Here is a 16,379-nt window from a genome sequence, read left to right as displayed (position 1 = left end):
TATATTATTATTATTTATTTGTAATTTTCTTGTCAAGTTAATAGTTTAAGCGATAGAACCGAGGCGCCCATATAACGTTACCTCAGTAAAGTTTTCATTTCCACGCTACCGGCACTATTATGGCAATATTACCTTGTGCTTATTAACATAATAAATTTATAGTTTATATAAAAACACTAGAAAAACACGCTAATTATACGATATTCCATCATGGAATGCCAGTGCCTATCTTCCGGCTTCATCGTTATTACAAGACTTTTCTAACAAATCCAAACACAGCTATGATACAATGTTCCATCATCAAGTTCCAGTTCATATCTTCCGGCTCCATCATCATCAGCTCTACAGTACCATATTATTGTATTGTCATCAGAACTACATACAGCTGCCACTTCATGACGCTACGATCCTTGGAAGATGGTTAAATTAGTTACCTTAGATTTCATTACATAGTTACATACAGGTCGACCTAATAAAAGCGTTTTTAATCCGCGAACAATAATCGTTACATCGTTGACAGAAACTTACTTTTAGTCAATGAGGTTAAAGTGCAATAATTCAATGTTCTTCATCAGCATTTGGTATTTCCAATAGAAAATACACTGCATGTTATTATAAGAATATCCGAATCACTTTAGGTGTGCCTATATTTTTTAATGTAAGAATTTTCTCGACTTTTCATATATATATAAACAAAACCGAATACGAACGAAAACGAAATATATATACAAGTATTGCTCGTTTAAAGGTATAAGATTTCGATGAACTAAGAACCTCCTTTTTGAAGTTAGTGAAAAATATGTAAAAAAAAAAAACAAACTATATTGCCCACTGTTGAAAATTGTGTAAGTATAATTAGGACGCAATTTCAATTCTTGGAAAAAATTAAACAGTTAATAGTAATAAAATGTAAGTGCACCCTGGTAAAGCCTTTCTATGTATAATATGCACCTCGCTAACATTGAGAGGAAAATCCTACAATAAATCTGAGCTACACTGATGCGTGATGTTACCAAGATCTGAAATGAAACCCCTTCAATATACTCGTATGAATAATGCATGGCATAAAATTGCCGCGTGTTATGTGACATTTCGCTTTGCATATGGAAATTCAGAAATATTCCAGAGGATGGAAACTCGAGAGACAACGAGAGGTGTTTTCCTTCACACTCTTATTCTGCTATACGACTTTTAGAATGAATTTTGAGTAACATATATTCAGATTGTAAAGGATAATATTTAGATACATACTCACAGCACTATCGCTGCAGTTTTTAAGGACTTTACGTCTTATTTAAATCATAATACCAACTGGATTTAATACTGTGTAATACGCTTTCAATAGAATCTAATGGCTTATATTAACCCACTCCAGTGGTGGCTGGTTCAATTCTCTAAATCGTGAGACCTATAGGTACCTTTTTATAGCCCAAACAAGCAACGACGAAAAAAGCAACAGCGGGAATTGGAAAAAATCTTCATTGAAGTACAAAAGAACGAAAAGAGAGTTGAATTTGAATGAAGTCTCAACAGATGAATACGTTTGGCTTAGTTTCGAAGTGGAGAATATTTTTTTGTCGAAAAAGTGAAACAGTCAGCTGTGCCTGTCAGTGCGCCTATTTCGTTAATTTTCATCAAGTGGTTACAGAGCAAGGAAACATGTTTCTGTGCAATTGTCGAGAAAGATAGGTATACAAGGAATTTAACTTGATCTAGTATCGGAACTTAAGTAAGAGTTTTTGATAAGTTTTCTTGATTCACTAGGATGCTATCCAAACAGAATTTTTATGATTAGCCTGTTATAACGTACAAAATCCTATTTTACTACGTTCGTAGGTATTATTCATTCAAGTAAGTGTCAATGAAAGCAACTCGATAATGAATGTGAAGATGTACATCTTAATATTCGAAATAACGCCACTTCACGCCTAAAAACATGTTAAAGCCCATTGTTACAATATCAAAAAACAATAGGCAATGTGGAAGTCGAGGAAATTCGTGTAATGACAGTTATTGAGCGTTCCGGCAGCCGGCACGGCGCTAAGATGGAGGGCAGAGCGGAACCCGGTTAGGCCAGCATCCCGGGCGGGTCGATGCGGGGTGTATCTGGTTTTTTCGGACACTATACCAACCGGGAGAGGGGTGAACGAACGGCGTTACATAACGCGGTCGATACCAGCCTGCGCGGGTCTGCGCGGGCCACCCCTCGCAATACCGCTCGCGCGCGCTACCCATTCGGACGTACGCGTGTTATTTATTTTACCGCGTTTTTCGTTTCCCTTTCGTTCTTTACGTTTATGATTTGAGCCATCATGTCGAAAGGCGACAGCGAGCAACAGAATGGCTCCGGCGAGGAGTCCAAAACCAATCTCATCATCAACTACCTGCCCCAGAGCATGACTCAGGAGGAGATCCGGAGTCTGTTCTCCAGCATTGGTGAAGTGGAGAGTTGCAAGCTCATCCGGAATAAGGGAGCCGCGTTCCCCGATGCTCTGAACCATGCGCTACACGGCGGCGGCCAGTCGCTCGGCTATGCGTTCGTCAACTACCACCGTCCGGAGGATGCGGAGAAAGCCATCGCGACGCTCAATGGACTTCGCCTCCAGAACAAAACCATCAAAGTATCATACGCGCGACCAAGCAGTGAGGCCATCAAAGGCGCCAATCTCTACGTGTCCGGGCTTCCGAAAACTATGACTCAGAGTGAGTTGGAACGACTCTTCAGCCCTTACGGCCGCATCATCACATCCCGTATTTTGTGCGAAAATTCCGGCGGGCGGCCCTTTACTGGCGGAGAACAGGGTCTCTCTAAAGGCGTGGGATTCATTCGATTTGATCAACGCGTGGAGGCCGAAAGAGCCATTCAGGAACTGAATGGAACAGTGCCTAAGGGAGCGACCGAGCCTATCACAGTGAAGTTTGCGAACAACCCGTCCAACAATGGAAAAGCTCTGGCACCGTTAGCAGCGTACCTGCCGGCGGCGCTTCGATTCCCTGCGCCTCTCGGCCGCTTCAGCTCTGGCAAGTCTCTTCTGGCCATCAACAAGGGATTACAACGCTACAGCCCGCTGGCTGGGGAGCTCCTGGGCGGTGTCCTGCCAGGAGCCGTGGGCTCCGAGTGGTGCATCTTCGTGTACAACCTGGCGCCCGAGACCGAGGAGAACGTGCTCTGGCAACTCTTCGGCCCGTTCGGTGCCGTTCAGAGCGTCAAAGTCATAAGAGACCTGCAGACCAACAAGTGCAAAGGCTATGGGTTCATCACAATGACAAACTACGACGAGGCGGTGGTGGCCATCCAGTCACTGAACGGATACACGCTGGGCAATCGCGTGCTGCAGGTCAGCTTCAAGACCAACAAGATCAAGACGATCTAAGCGCCGCGGGCGCCGCGGCCGCTAGGACGGCACGCGCCAGGCGCGCACCCATACATACCGCGGATACCAGAACAACAAGAGTTAGACTGTCTTCCCGAATAGACCGGACGACGTCCGCATTTTCTACGTTTACTGTAAAGCGAAGGCACCGACCCTTTGTCCGAAGCCGCTCCGGTGACATATATACACGTACGTATGCCTATATACCGAACTGGGTTAAGTGTGTTTCAGGAAACAAAATGGCGGCTCGTACAGGGCGCGGTGCGCAGGTCCGGACTCAGTCCGACTGCACCGACTAGACACGACCTAGGCCGACTCGCATGTCACACGGCCTGACTAACCCATACATATTGGTAATAGTCAATAACAAAATAATGATATTAAACTTCGCTTATGAACGGTTGTGGTTAACGAGAAATAGTTTTCGAATATAATGAATAATTAGCAATAATAGCCTAAATTGTGTAATGCTCCTTTGTGGATTTTATACGCGATCATATCGTCTGTCGTATTGTGCGTGTCACGTCTCCAGCGGGGCGTCACGGCATCCGGGCGGCCCGGCACGGCACAGCCTGGCCCGGCCCGGCCCGGCGCCCGGTCCATGTTTGCCAAATATATATAATACATACATCATTCTGTCGCTCACACAACGTACCTAGCTGTTAGTATTATATCGGACCGGCCAAATGTAATGGAACGAAGCTCGCGCTTCTCAGGCACTTAATCGAAGTAAAATAGTGTTATATTGTTAAAGATTGGAAAATATATATTATCTATATGTATATTTTAATCATATATTAATCTAATTAAGGATGAAAACTAATCAAAAACTGTGATAGGTTTTGATAAAATTTTAAAAAATGATTGAGATCCGCGGAGATGAGTTGACGTCCCGGGCTCGCCCGGCGTGAAAGACGTGTAGGTTAGTTTTTTGAGAAAATTTTGATACGAGAAACTAGGAAGCGGGTTACGGTAGTAGATACCGGTAACGCACACTGACAAGGATCTGACACACTATGGCGTCACCTCCCACTGGGGGGTGGTCGAAGGCGCTCGGGGCCGCTCGGCCGGCGATCGATTGAGCCCGGCCGAGCGCGCCGTCTCGCTTGCGCGCGCTTCCTCGTAGCACGTGAGAGGGGGACAGCACGCGGAGCGACGGAGGACGACAGTCCACCGCGGAACTATGGTGCATACTCTAGTCTAACGATATCGTTTCCAATAATAATCGATGTCTAAACATATGATCGGTACCTGCTATAATAATAATGTATGGATGCGAACCTGCGTCTATTCGAAGTAGGCTTTAATTGTCTTAGTTTAAATGGAAATTTGTAAATAGGAAAAATGTTTAAATAATCCGCAGCGTCTGACACGCCTCAAAACCACTTCGACCCGACAAGACCTATTGAAGAACATCGAACTTGAATAGATTATATTATCGTGCCGTCCTAACGACCCTACGATTTTTGTAAAAAGAATATATACTTAATATTATGTAAAAACAGTTTTGTAACATTTCAGATATTAACTAATAGGTACTCATTACATACCAAAGATGGAGATTAAAATTTACAAGTATTTATATATTTATTATAAATGTAAAACGTGCAATAACTAATAGCCATTAATTTAATAAAAATATATTAACAAATGAGTGGAGGCGACGGGCTAGGCCGACCTGGCCGACCGCAGTTTGTTTGTCTATTTATTGTAATCGCGGCGAAGGCGATGGCCAGCGGCCGACTTAATATTTATTCATTTACTAATTTTTAAAAAAATCGCTTATTTTACATACAGCTTGACTTGCTTGAAATTCCAATTTTAGTCATAATTCGTTTCATTATTATTAGGGATACTGTATTAATTTAGAGAAATTGTGAGTTACCACTTTCGTTACTAGGCCTCGCGTCGGTAGTTGGTACTGGCCAGATGGCAAAAGAAAACACGTGGAGTTGTATGAACGATGGATTACCTAATATTTGTATGTAATTTTATAATTAAAAGTGCTTTACCGAAGCGAGGTGTAGATTTTCGGCGTAAAGTTTGATTATAATTTAAATGATGGTAATTATTAGGGATCGTACGGTTGGCAGCGGTGGAGGGTCGCGAGCACAACTTTTGCTAACCTACTGTACCTAACTATAATGTAGTCGTCTTTAGGTTATAGTGGTTGTTGTGTTTGTGTTGTTTTGCATCAGCATATAAATTTCAACTATTCTAGTTTTTACCCCTTCGCAGGGATTGTATTATTCATAATTGATAATTTATAAGGATAGTTGGAGTTAATGTTGATGATAATAACCGTAATGATAATTTCAAATTTTGTTAGATTTAATGACTCATTAATTTAGTGTACGTGCAATTATTGTATTTTACGTGTATATCTATTAGGTGTGCATTTAACTTATTTAATGTCTAATTTATATCGTAACTTCTCGGTAAGTTAAGCTTACTCAGACCGGCTTTCGCGAGCTTTTCACATGTTGAAGATGGCGGATATCTAACACAGAATACAGTAAATGATGTACCCGATAGGATTATAGATAAGTATCGATTTGCCGGTTTGAGTAATGCTTAAAACACTAAATTGATTTATTTATTAGGAAATTACTATAATGGGCGATTAATCGGGCTCAGGGAGGTAAAGTTTCATTAAATAAAACGTAAATAATTATTCTTTAGGGTAACTTAACCCTAATATGGTTTCAAGTTTGGGATTGCTTTTCGCGTAAATGTAAGATTTAAACTGTCGTTTGAATCGAAACGAAAACACCAAAGTATTCACTGAAAACTCATCGACTTTTTAGATAATAAATAATAATAATAATTGAAGTAAAATTTCAAAAGTATTTTGGAGCGGTTGTTCGTTAGGTATGCAAAGTGACTCACAGCGTGTATTAGTAGAATGTTTTGTGCGTCAACCCTTCTTTCGGTAATAATTAAACAAAATAATAAAAAAGATAATAATAAATTAATAATAGTGCTCAATAGCTTAGTGGGTCGGTAGTTCGTGAACATGAAAAGCAATAAAAGTATTGTGAGTTAAGCACGCTACGTTACACATAATGTTAACTTAATATTTTTATATGTATTTTAAAAATATACTGTAATTCATATCTTCATAGACGTAAGGCAGTCGGCAAAACGTTCTACTAATAGTGGTGTAGACACAGTCAATGTAGGTAACGAACCCAGCCTAGGGAGAAGCACCCTTATTATCAATACCATACGGCTACTTTTTGAACGGTGTTTTGAAACATTTTTTAATGAAAATAAGAAAATATATAAAATAAAGTAATTAATTGGCAACACAGAAACAATACTCTAAATACGCATAGGCTAATTGACATGAGGCTGTGAAATTAGCAAAAAAATAAAAGTAAATAAATACACGTGACGGTCGATCTTAAATTATATTAAAGATTAAGGGAGAGGGATGATGCAGTCGTAGGTTGATGGCCCATAATTAATAAGTAAATCAATTGACAAGAATGCAGCTAACATTAATGACTGTCCAGGAATCGGTGATAAATAGGAAGGCTAAATAGCATTTGTATGCATCAGCGTAGTCGGTAAGGAACCGACCTCGGGCAAGCACAAAGCAGAAATAATGCCAGAGGCCGGAACCGTAGTTAAGTCACAATGAAGAAATGAAATCTTCCATAGGACATAAATCTACATAAGTTAACTTCTCTGCGTGAAAATATTTCAATTATGACTGTGGCACTTAAGGCTGTATTTATTCTAGTCAAATGCTCAATAATTAAAAAAGTCGCAAGTGCCAAATGTGTATCGACAAAATACCATCGATAAATTGAAATATTTTGACGCCACAGAAAACTCGAGACATCGACTAAATGTGTTACTATTAACGTCATACGTCAAAAAGTTTGCACAACACCTACTTCAAAGCTGCAACGGCTATGTTATTGTAAAATTATAAAATCCATTTGCTCAGCCCATACTTCCTCTTTTGGATCTGTTTCTCTAGCATAGCTCTTAGGTACTCTCATCGTAATTTTATATAATATAGCCCGCGGCGTCTTGTCGCTTCCTTTTGCGCATTCGCATGATCATCGTCACCTGGGCGGAACACCGGCGCTGCGCCCGCTCGCGCCGCGAACCAGCGATAAACAACCGAAAGCAATATAATATGTCGATAAGGGACAATAAACTAAGCAATATTTTTAAAGGGATCCTTTTGATCTAAATTTCTGCATTTCACGAGTGATGACCTAGTCCTTATTACCTGAAATGCAGCGCTTTTTCACCAGTTGAACTAAGCTTTAATGGAGTATTTTAAATTTAAAGTTACTCTTATAGCCGTCTTACGCTGGTATTGGGTCGCCGAGCGCTGGCGGGAGTCAGGGAGAGCCGTGTGCTGCCGCACTGTAATTATCATTATAGACAGTGAAAGGCCGGAAAGACACTTGCGTTGAAAACCCCAGACTTCGTCGAACGACGAGTCGAATTTACGCTTAGAGCATTCGCTAAAAAGGTTGCAATAAATATGTAAATATAACAACGGTATCGGACCAGCTACGGAATGCGAATTGTGAATAAATTACCAATAGTTTCGAATTTAAATAAATAAAAAGTAATATCATGTAATATCAATTTCACTGTCTATTTATTAGAAGTTCGTTTTCGGTGTTGATTCCTCTATTAACTGCATAGCACAATGGTTCGTTCCCATTTTTCGGAGGCCGGGGAGCAGGCATGGGCCGGACTCGTGTCCACACACAAGACGCCTCGCGGCTGCCCCTCCGGCCCCATACATGTCAGGTTAAGTGATAGAATGGGGACAAACACAGAATCGTGCAGAGTAGCATGTGATACTCCTAGTACGTAACCGTAGGCAATATTCATTCATATTTCCATATTGTTAGAGACCTGAAAGTATGGACCGTATCATAGATACTTTTTGAGGTCTTTGCGAGTATTTAAAACACAGTAAATCATCCCGACTTCCAACAGACTCGACTAAGGATAGGAAATAATTAGAGCAAATGTGCATCGTAAGATAAGTGTCTCAAAATAAAGTATTGAATAAGTATTTTACCAACTTCAACGTTAAGGTGTACTAGGCAATGAAAGCAATGATATTTATAATTAAATGAGATTATGAAACAGTCAGCCATTTCCTCGTTCGCTAGCTGACTCCACTTTGATACAAATACGTATTTTATAAAACTAATAAAAAACTCGAAAAAAAATAATTAAAAAACACTTAAGATCTTCCGGTATTTAAAATCAATGTTGAAGTTTCTTTTCGTCTTTTTATGGTTACCTATATAAAAATTAAGAAGTAGGTGTCTGTGTTGATCGTATTAACCGATTTAGTTAATATTGTACCTAAAGGTTAGGTATTTCTATATACTTATTGTGTCGGTTTAATAATTACCTCTACTTCATTATAGCTTTTGTGGGGAGTTTGATTTGCACAAGAAATAGTAGATGGAATTAAGAAAACACTAAACCTGGCATCATGTCCCTGGCCGGTCTGCTGCCCGGAGCGGGCGGCGGCGCGCTGCGGCGGCTGCGGCCGCGGCTCCGGCTGGCGAACGGGCGAGGGGGTCGATTCAATTCCAAATATTGATTCAGTTTTAGTGTCTTAGAATTAAATGTTGTTCCCGATAATTTGTAAGATCGTTTAAGGATTTTTGAATTATTGTAAAGTTTTCCAAACACCAATAAGGAGCTTAAACGCTCGGTTCAGGGGACCGAAGCGGTTTTTGGAAAATTGCTACGCGACATCCTTCAAACGGGATAGAAATTTTTAAAATACTCATTCCTATTGTAAGCATTAATAACCAAATATTTACATCAGTAGTGGTTACTTGGCTGTTTTAAGTAATTTATTAATTAATATTTTCACGTAATTTATGTGTCTATAATTATTAATTTATGGGAATTAATTATAATTGAATAAAAAAATATGAAAAAATGTCACATTCTCTTCACTTTATACAATAGTTTTTACAATATGATATTTAATATCCTCAATGGTTGTAACTATACATTTCTTGTTCTAAATATATAAAAAACCCGATGGCAGTTGCTTTCATTTGCATTTTAACCCGAACCCATTAAGTATAAAGTATCGATAAAAACAAATCAGATCTAATTGACCTCACTAATTTCGGTTAAGAATTATAATATTTTTTTAAACAAGTTTACAATACTAAACACGTCTACGGAAAACATTATAGTATTATATTTTATCATCTTGTACTATAGTATTTTTCAAACAACATGGCTACGGTGACAGATGTCATTACAATACTATTTTGCGTTATAAGGTTAATATAAATTGTATTGAGATGACATCTGTCACCGTACCCATGCTGTTGAAAAATACTATAGTATTGGCATATATGTGGGACGCTAATCAAATTTTAATTTCATGTTTTTAATTAAACTGGCTAATACAAAGAAATGTACGAACAAACAAAAGCAACGTTCCTAAAATAAAATAATAATAGTTTGTCTAATTTTGTGCCACCTCCCTTCACTTAACCTCTACCCTTAAAGTTCTACCACCCACACCTCCCCCACAACCCCCGCCCACGAGCCTCAATCTATTTGCAGCGGCGCCACATACAAACGCGCGTATTTCATATTTCGGCAGATAACAATTTCCAATAAACGGCAGACGTTTTAGTCGTTTTCTCAACACCTCGTATCTATGACAATGGGACCCTCGTATTATTTTAGGAACAAGTGACAGTGCTGCCATTGTCGCCGTCCCCCGATCTAATGGTAGGTGCGACGTAGGGATACACGGTATAAATCAAATTTGTATTGTGTTGAAAGATTTTACTTTTGTAGTTTTTAATGGACATGTTGTATTAATTTTAGAGGGTTCCTACAAATATGTTTTTTTTTGGCAAATTTTCAATAGAATACGTCTAATTGAAGATTAAGGTATGACAGGGCCGGGTTTTTTCACGCATTTATCGCTTTTTTATTTTATTTTATTCTTATATACATTGTGTCGAATTCATGCATCATACACTACTACTACATTAAATACTTTAAATAGGATCATATTAAAAATAGTAAATTCACCGTTAAACAACATGACTTCTACAACAATAAGAATAATAAAATGATAATAATAATGTCAACAATTGATAGGTATGTCATTTACAATGTATAAAAGTAATTTAGTAAGTATATTAGTTTTATATAGACAAGTAAATTTTATAATTTAGTTAAACAATTAAAACCTTTCTGAAACATGTAAATTACTAGTAACCTTATTAAATGAATAAATAAAATAATCTTTATTGCAAATTTAAGTTATTACAAAACATTGGTACCTGGCTCTCAAAGTAGGTTTCCCTGTGTCTCAAGAGCCAGTTCCTTCCCGATTACAATGTTAGACATTTTATTATAATAAATTGGAGACAGATACAAACATGTGAAACTATGATGTCTATGTAGGCGCGCGTGTGTGAGTATTATGTGTGTCTACCCTATAATAGTGCTAAGGGTAATATCCCATGAAAACGGTGAAAAGTTTTAAAAACAAATTAAATCCTATTGCAACGTAATAAGGTGGCAAACACTGACCTATCACACATAGACAGTTACTCCTCATAAGGCTAATCTGCCAAAAGTGAAGCCGAAACTCGATCGATGTGTGCATGCGACGCTCGTGTCTTACGCTCAGCGACACACACATATATACAAAAACGGGTTGCCAGAGTTCATTTATTCCCCTTAAAGTAGATGGATTTTAACCACATCCTTATACTTGGCTATCAATCATTTGGGAGTGTGTATGTAGATATTAAATTTGTAGCAAAAGCTTTCAAGGTTTCTTTTAAGGACTTTGCATTTCCGTACTTTGTGAAATAATGTTTAAATAAAAAAACGTTTATTTTTTTTATTTTACAAATGTGCACAGATAATAGCTGGTAGAATTGACTTTGGAATAATGATTTTAAATGATAAATATTTAATGACGATCATTTGGATTTGATTTGGTTTGATTTTATTTGACTAATATTTTCTTCGGGTTAGTGTGGTGAAAAGTTTTGTGTTTCACTTGGGGCAAAATTTGTTTAACTCTCGTAACTTGAAACCCTCGCAACGCTCAAGATTCCATTTTTCGACATTTTGGATCTTTATTTAGCTCGAGTAGCAATATTAGCACGAGCGGTTAAACAACAACTTTTCCACTTGTAAAACAAATAACTATTTATCGTCAGTACTAGTAATTGTACCTGCAGGCCTAGCCAAGGTGGCAATCGCTATTGCTTCGAACAACGAAACGCTTTGTGTCTCTCTATCAGTCTTCCATATAAGTGCGACAGTGACAGTTGCGTTTCGTTTTTACAGACCTTAACTATAACACCTGTGTTCCACAAATAAAATTTACTTTACTTGCTCATCAAAATGGCGAGAGCATATTCGACTATGTTTAGTCGGTTTCCATATTGCATCGTTCCTATTTAATCTAATTTTTTCCGTCCATCTCGCAGACAGAAGCGGATCAGTCGGAAATCTAAAACGAATATCACACAAAATAAAAATATGAATTTAAACTGTAATTTTATAAAAGACAAAACATAATTTGAAATAAAAGAATGAAAAACTAAAAAAGAATATTTTCTATAGTCATACAAGGAACTTAAAGTAAGCATATTAATTTTATCAATGTAATCGTCATGCCTCATTTGGAGGAAAAAAGATTCATATCACCTGGCAACATTTATAAGTAATGGCGGCTGACGAAAATTTGGATTTTTGTATTTACAATTACGTAAAAATATCACATTAAACTGGATACTTACGCATGAAATGTTATATCAGGCGGTTTGTTTTTATTCACTGATGTGTTGTGACACCAATTCACCGCACAAACAACCATCTTTCTTGTATTTTTTAATTTATAACCGGGAGGTGTACACAAACCAACTCGACCTTGAGTACTGCGAGGGCCGATAAGTATATATGTGATTCCACTCTTTTTCTCTTACATGTCAAATGTGACTCGACTCACACATATTAAAAATTATACACATTTAACACAGTTATGTAATAGTACATTACGATACAAGTGCGAAAAATAGGAAATTCGAAACAAGTGGCGATAAATTAAAACACAACACAACATAAAATAAAGACACGAGTTGCGAATTACCTATTCGCACATGTATCGTACAACGTTTTACAGTACATATGGCCCTTTAAATGTTCGACACAGTAACGTAATGTGCTAATTTTCGCACTAGTGCGGTAAAGTTACTGTAAAATGTGTTTTATGAGCGAGTTGCAAAACTGCATGATTGCTTTATCAGACTTATGAATGAATTCGTTTATAAAGAGGCCATGCAATTTATAGAAAATTTTAATGTATGTTACTTTTAAACCCATAGGTACCCCAATGTCGGATACGGGAAATTCAATAAGTATATATTACAAAAGATAGCTGTTTACAAAAAGAGACCGTGCGTGTTGGAGGGTCTGTCATCTTGTGAGTTGTGACCTAAATCGAGAGCGAAAACCATGCGAAAACAATTTACGCTTCTAAGCAGGTGCTGCCCCCTACACTTAATGCTAGCTCTATTTCGCATAGTAAGTCTGCCATCTTTTTTTATACCACGACGGTGGCAAACAAGCATACGGCCCGCCTGATGCTAAGCAGTCACCGCAGCCTATACCGCCTGCAACTCCAGAGGTGTTACACGCGCGTTGCCGACCCTTCAAAAACTATCTACTGTCTTAAACCTAAAAACGGAAACTTGACATAATGCATCGCGCCATAAAGTTAATGCTAGCTCCCTATGGCGTATCTGCCCCACAAGCTATAACCGCCGTAACAACCATTGAAAACCCATATTATATTTTGAAACCGCGCAATTGCTTAACCATCATCCTGGGTAAGTTCCTAGACATCCGAATTTATTACTAAAATAGTCGCTACTTTGAAAAATCTTGTATCTTCATACTGCTATTCAACCACTCATATATAGTTACCACACTTTTCTTTTAATTGACAGAGTATCTAAGACTTTTTTCTAAAACAGTGAAAACATCCTAACAAAGTGAAAGGAAGAGCTAAAGGAAGGAAAATACTACCAAAAAAAAGGAAGATACTACCTATCTTGATAACAACAATTTTATTACAAAAATTTAGACTGAAAATGAACAATTTTAAATATTTTTGCCGCGAGTAGAGTTCGACCTAGCTATCTATAAAATACCTAAATTACCATAAACAATCATTAGTAAGTAGGTATTTTATTCGTATCCCAAACTTTCCCTGACAATGTTTTTTTCATTATAGAACACCCCAAAATCAGAGGTCAATGAACGCGGGGGTGAGGTCAATGAACTGTTGACGTCACGCGTCAAATTTGGGGTCCGATGGGGTGATATGACAGGGGATATGGATACTATGGGATACCAATAGAATAAGAGCGTATAGTTCACTGGATAAAGCTACTTGATTTATGACGTCGGAACAAAAATATACTAAAAACGCATCATGACTTTTAGTAAAGTTCTTTGATAGTCACTGAAGGGAAATCGACTTATAGTAAACGCTTTTGATTTCTATGTCATGTGGACTATTCCGTAAAACCTCCACAAGGAGGTTTTGAAAAGTCATAGCGCTTTTTTAGATCACAATATAGCTGCCAAAAATGTAATTAGCAATCTTGAGGCCTTTCTCGAAGGACTTGATTCGAATCCTGAGTTTTTTACTTTCGCACGATGAAAAAAAATCAGGTTTAAAATGCACTTTAAAAAATTTGGAAAGCTAAGATTATAAAAATTAAGAAAATGCTTCTTAAAATCGACAATATCATGTTCGAGGGAACTTATCGATTACTTTATTTATTTATTTAAGCGTACTAAAATTAAAAATTAAAAACATGATATCCGCGCTCCTGGGTACGCACATCCCTCTCGCTCACGCTTAATGTTCAATGAGAGTAAGAGAAGAACACGAACTTAGTGGGCCTTAATACGATTATAAAAGGACTCACGAACAAGCCACGATTTTGCAGTGATATTTGGGGGAAAAGTGTATTAAGGCGAAGTATGCCTAGTCCGATTTGTGGGTTTCATTTTCTATCCAGCGAACATTATGTACCTATTCTTGTACAGTCAGCAAAACTATTACCTTAGCACCCCTGCGTATAAAAAATATGAAGGGGTGCTAAGCTAATTGTTTTTGTGATTGACTGATTGTACATAAGTATCATCGCAATTTGCTACTCCCAACTATAACAGAACAATAACTAAACTATACGCGACGAAGTTATAATTTGGGGACAAATAAATAAATAAATATTTGGGGGCAATCTTACACAGATCGACCTAGCCCCAAACTAAGCAAAGCTTATGGGTACTCCGCGACAATATACATACTTAAATATATAAAATAGATAAATTCATACTTAGGTACATACATAGACTAACATACATAACTTGGAAACAAAAAGATATTTGTGATAAACACACAAATAAATTATGCCCTTACCGGGTTTCGAACCCGGAAACTCCTGCTTTGTAGGCAGGGTCAATACCGACAAGGCTAGCAGGCCGTTAATAATGGCGCCCATCTATCTAAAGACAAATGCTGGTGTATCATGACGCGATCCTATTTAAGCTATATTTTAAACCAATTTCGAAAAAAAAACAGTACCCCTAGTGTAAATTTATTCAATAGCGAAATTTGACGTACGCGTTTGCGTTAAGTCTCATTTTGTATGGGATTTTGAGTTTCCAAAACGTCCCACTTGGCGCGCTGTTTCTAAATCTCATACTAATGAGACTTAACGTTCGTTCGTTCGTTTCGAAAAGAAAACCAAATTATAACTCCACAGGTAATTAATCCAAATATAAATTCTTACCTAAAACCCATAAAACGAAGTCTTTAGTCATTCAGGACAATGTAATGACTGTAATAATGAGATTATACCATATGAACATGTATCGTAAAGCTTATTGCTAAACGTGAAATTATCATTTTCTCGTAACAAAATTGACAAGATGGGACACTTATGAGATCACCTTGATTTCTGTCTGTCATAGTTATTCATAAAAAGTACAATTTCAAAAATATACGTGCCCGAATTATTAAGTGATATCACATGACGTAGGTGCACTTTTATGAAGTAGTCGTTAATAGAGACCGTGCGCGTTGGAGGGTCTGCCATCTTGTGGTCTGAATCGGAACAATAAACATGTACATTTACACGTCACGTGTTTTCTTGTGCATTGTAGGTTCTGCCATCTTGTGGACTACATCGGAACAATAAACATCAAATTTACGCCTCGCGCCAAAAATCTGACGGCTCCTGTGCTGCCTCCTACAGTTCATGCACGCTCCCTATTGCTATTATAAGTTGTCATGTGGTTGTCATCTAAATGTAAGTATTTCGAATGTACTAATGTATCTGGTAATTAATTATGTATGATAGGTACTAATCAACAAATGTACCACATGGCGTTACATGTGTAATTACTGCACCCCTTGTTTGATCGCTCAAAATGAGGGGAGCAAAATATTGATTCGGCATTTGAAAAGTTTAATTGGATTAAATAAAACTTTTATTTTTTGCCGATTTCTAGAGATGACGACTTTTGTAATGTTGTAATAAAGCATAACGAAGTTTTGGAAAAACTAACGTAATAAATATTAGGGTTCCGTAGCCAAAATGGCAAGAACGGAACCCTTATAGTTTCGTCATGTCCGTCTCTCTGTCCGTATATCACTGGCATATATTTCAAAAAGTAAGTATTTCATGTAAAATTAGTGGCCAAAACTCACTAGCTTTCACTGTAAAAAAAGTTATCACATCTCAGCAAAAGCTATGCTCTGACTTTACTTACACTACACGTTGGCTTTAAAACTATGACTTGGCCGTTTTATAGATCTATAACAGAAGCATACTTTATTTGTTTCGTGGCAAGAGAAACCGTATGAGGAGGAATATCCTTCTATGTAAGAATTTTCAAGTTAATTACATTTATTCGTCAGTT

The 16,379-nt window shown here is 37.7% G+C and overlaps 1 protein-coding gene across 1 annotated transcript; it reads left to right on the top strand.

Annotated features, from left to right (window-relative positions):
• The first annotated feature begins 814 nt into the window (after window positions 1-814).
• On the top strand, window positions 815-9,426 carry LOC133516230 (ELAV-like protein 4). The gene has a single exon (XM_061849046.1). The coding sequence runs from the start codon at window positions 2,313-2,315 to the stop codon at window positions 3,372-3,374; it is 1,062 nt and encodes a 353-aa protein (XP_061705030.1). The 5' UTR covers window positions 815-2,312; the 3' UTR covers window positions 3,375-9,426.
• Window positions 9,427-16,379: the final 6,953 nt, after the last annotated feature.

The sequence above is a fragment of the Cydia pomonella genome, chromosome 3 (genome assembly GCF_033807575.1).
Source record: "Cydia pomonella isolate Wapato2018A chromosome 3, ilCydPomo1, whole genome shotgun sequence".
Classification (NCBI taxonomy): domain Eukaryota; kingdom Metazoa; phylum Arthropoda; class Insecta; order Lepidoptera; family Tortricidae; genus Cydia; species Cydia pomonella.
Note: the sequence above shows the minus strand (reverse complement) of the source record. Positions and strands in the feature narration are given on the sequence as shown.

Excerpts from the sequence above, each read along its gene's own strand:
- LOC133516230 (XM_061849046.1), top strand. The coding sequence starts at position 2,313 with ATGTCGAAAGGCGACAGCGAGCAACAGAATGGCTCCGGCGAGGAGTCC.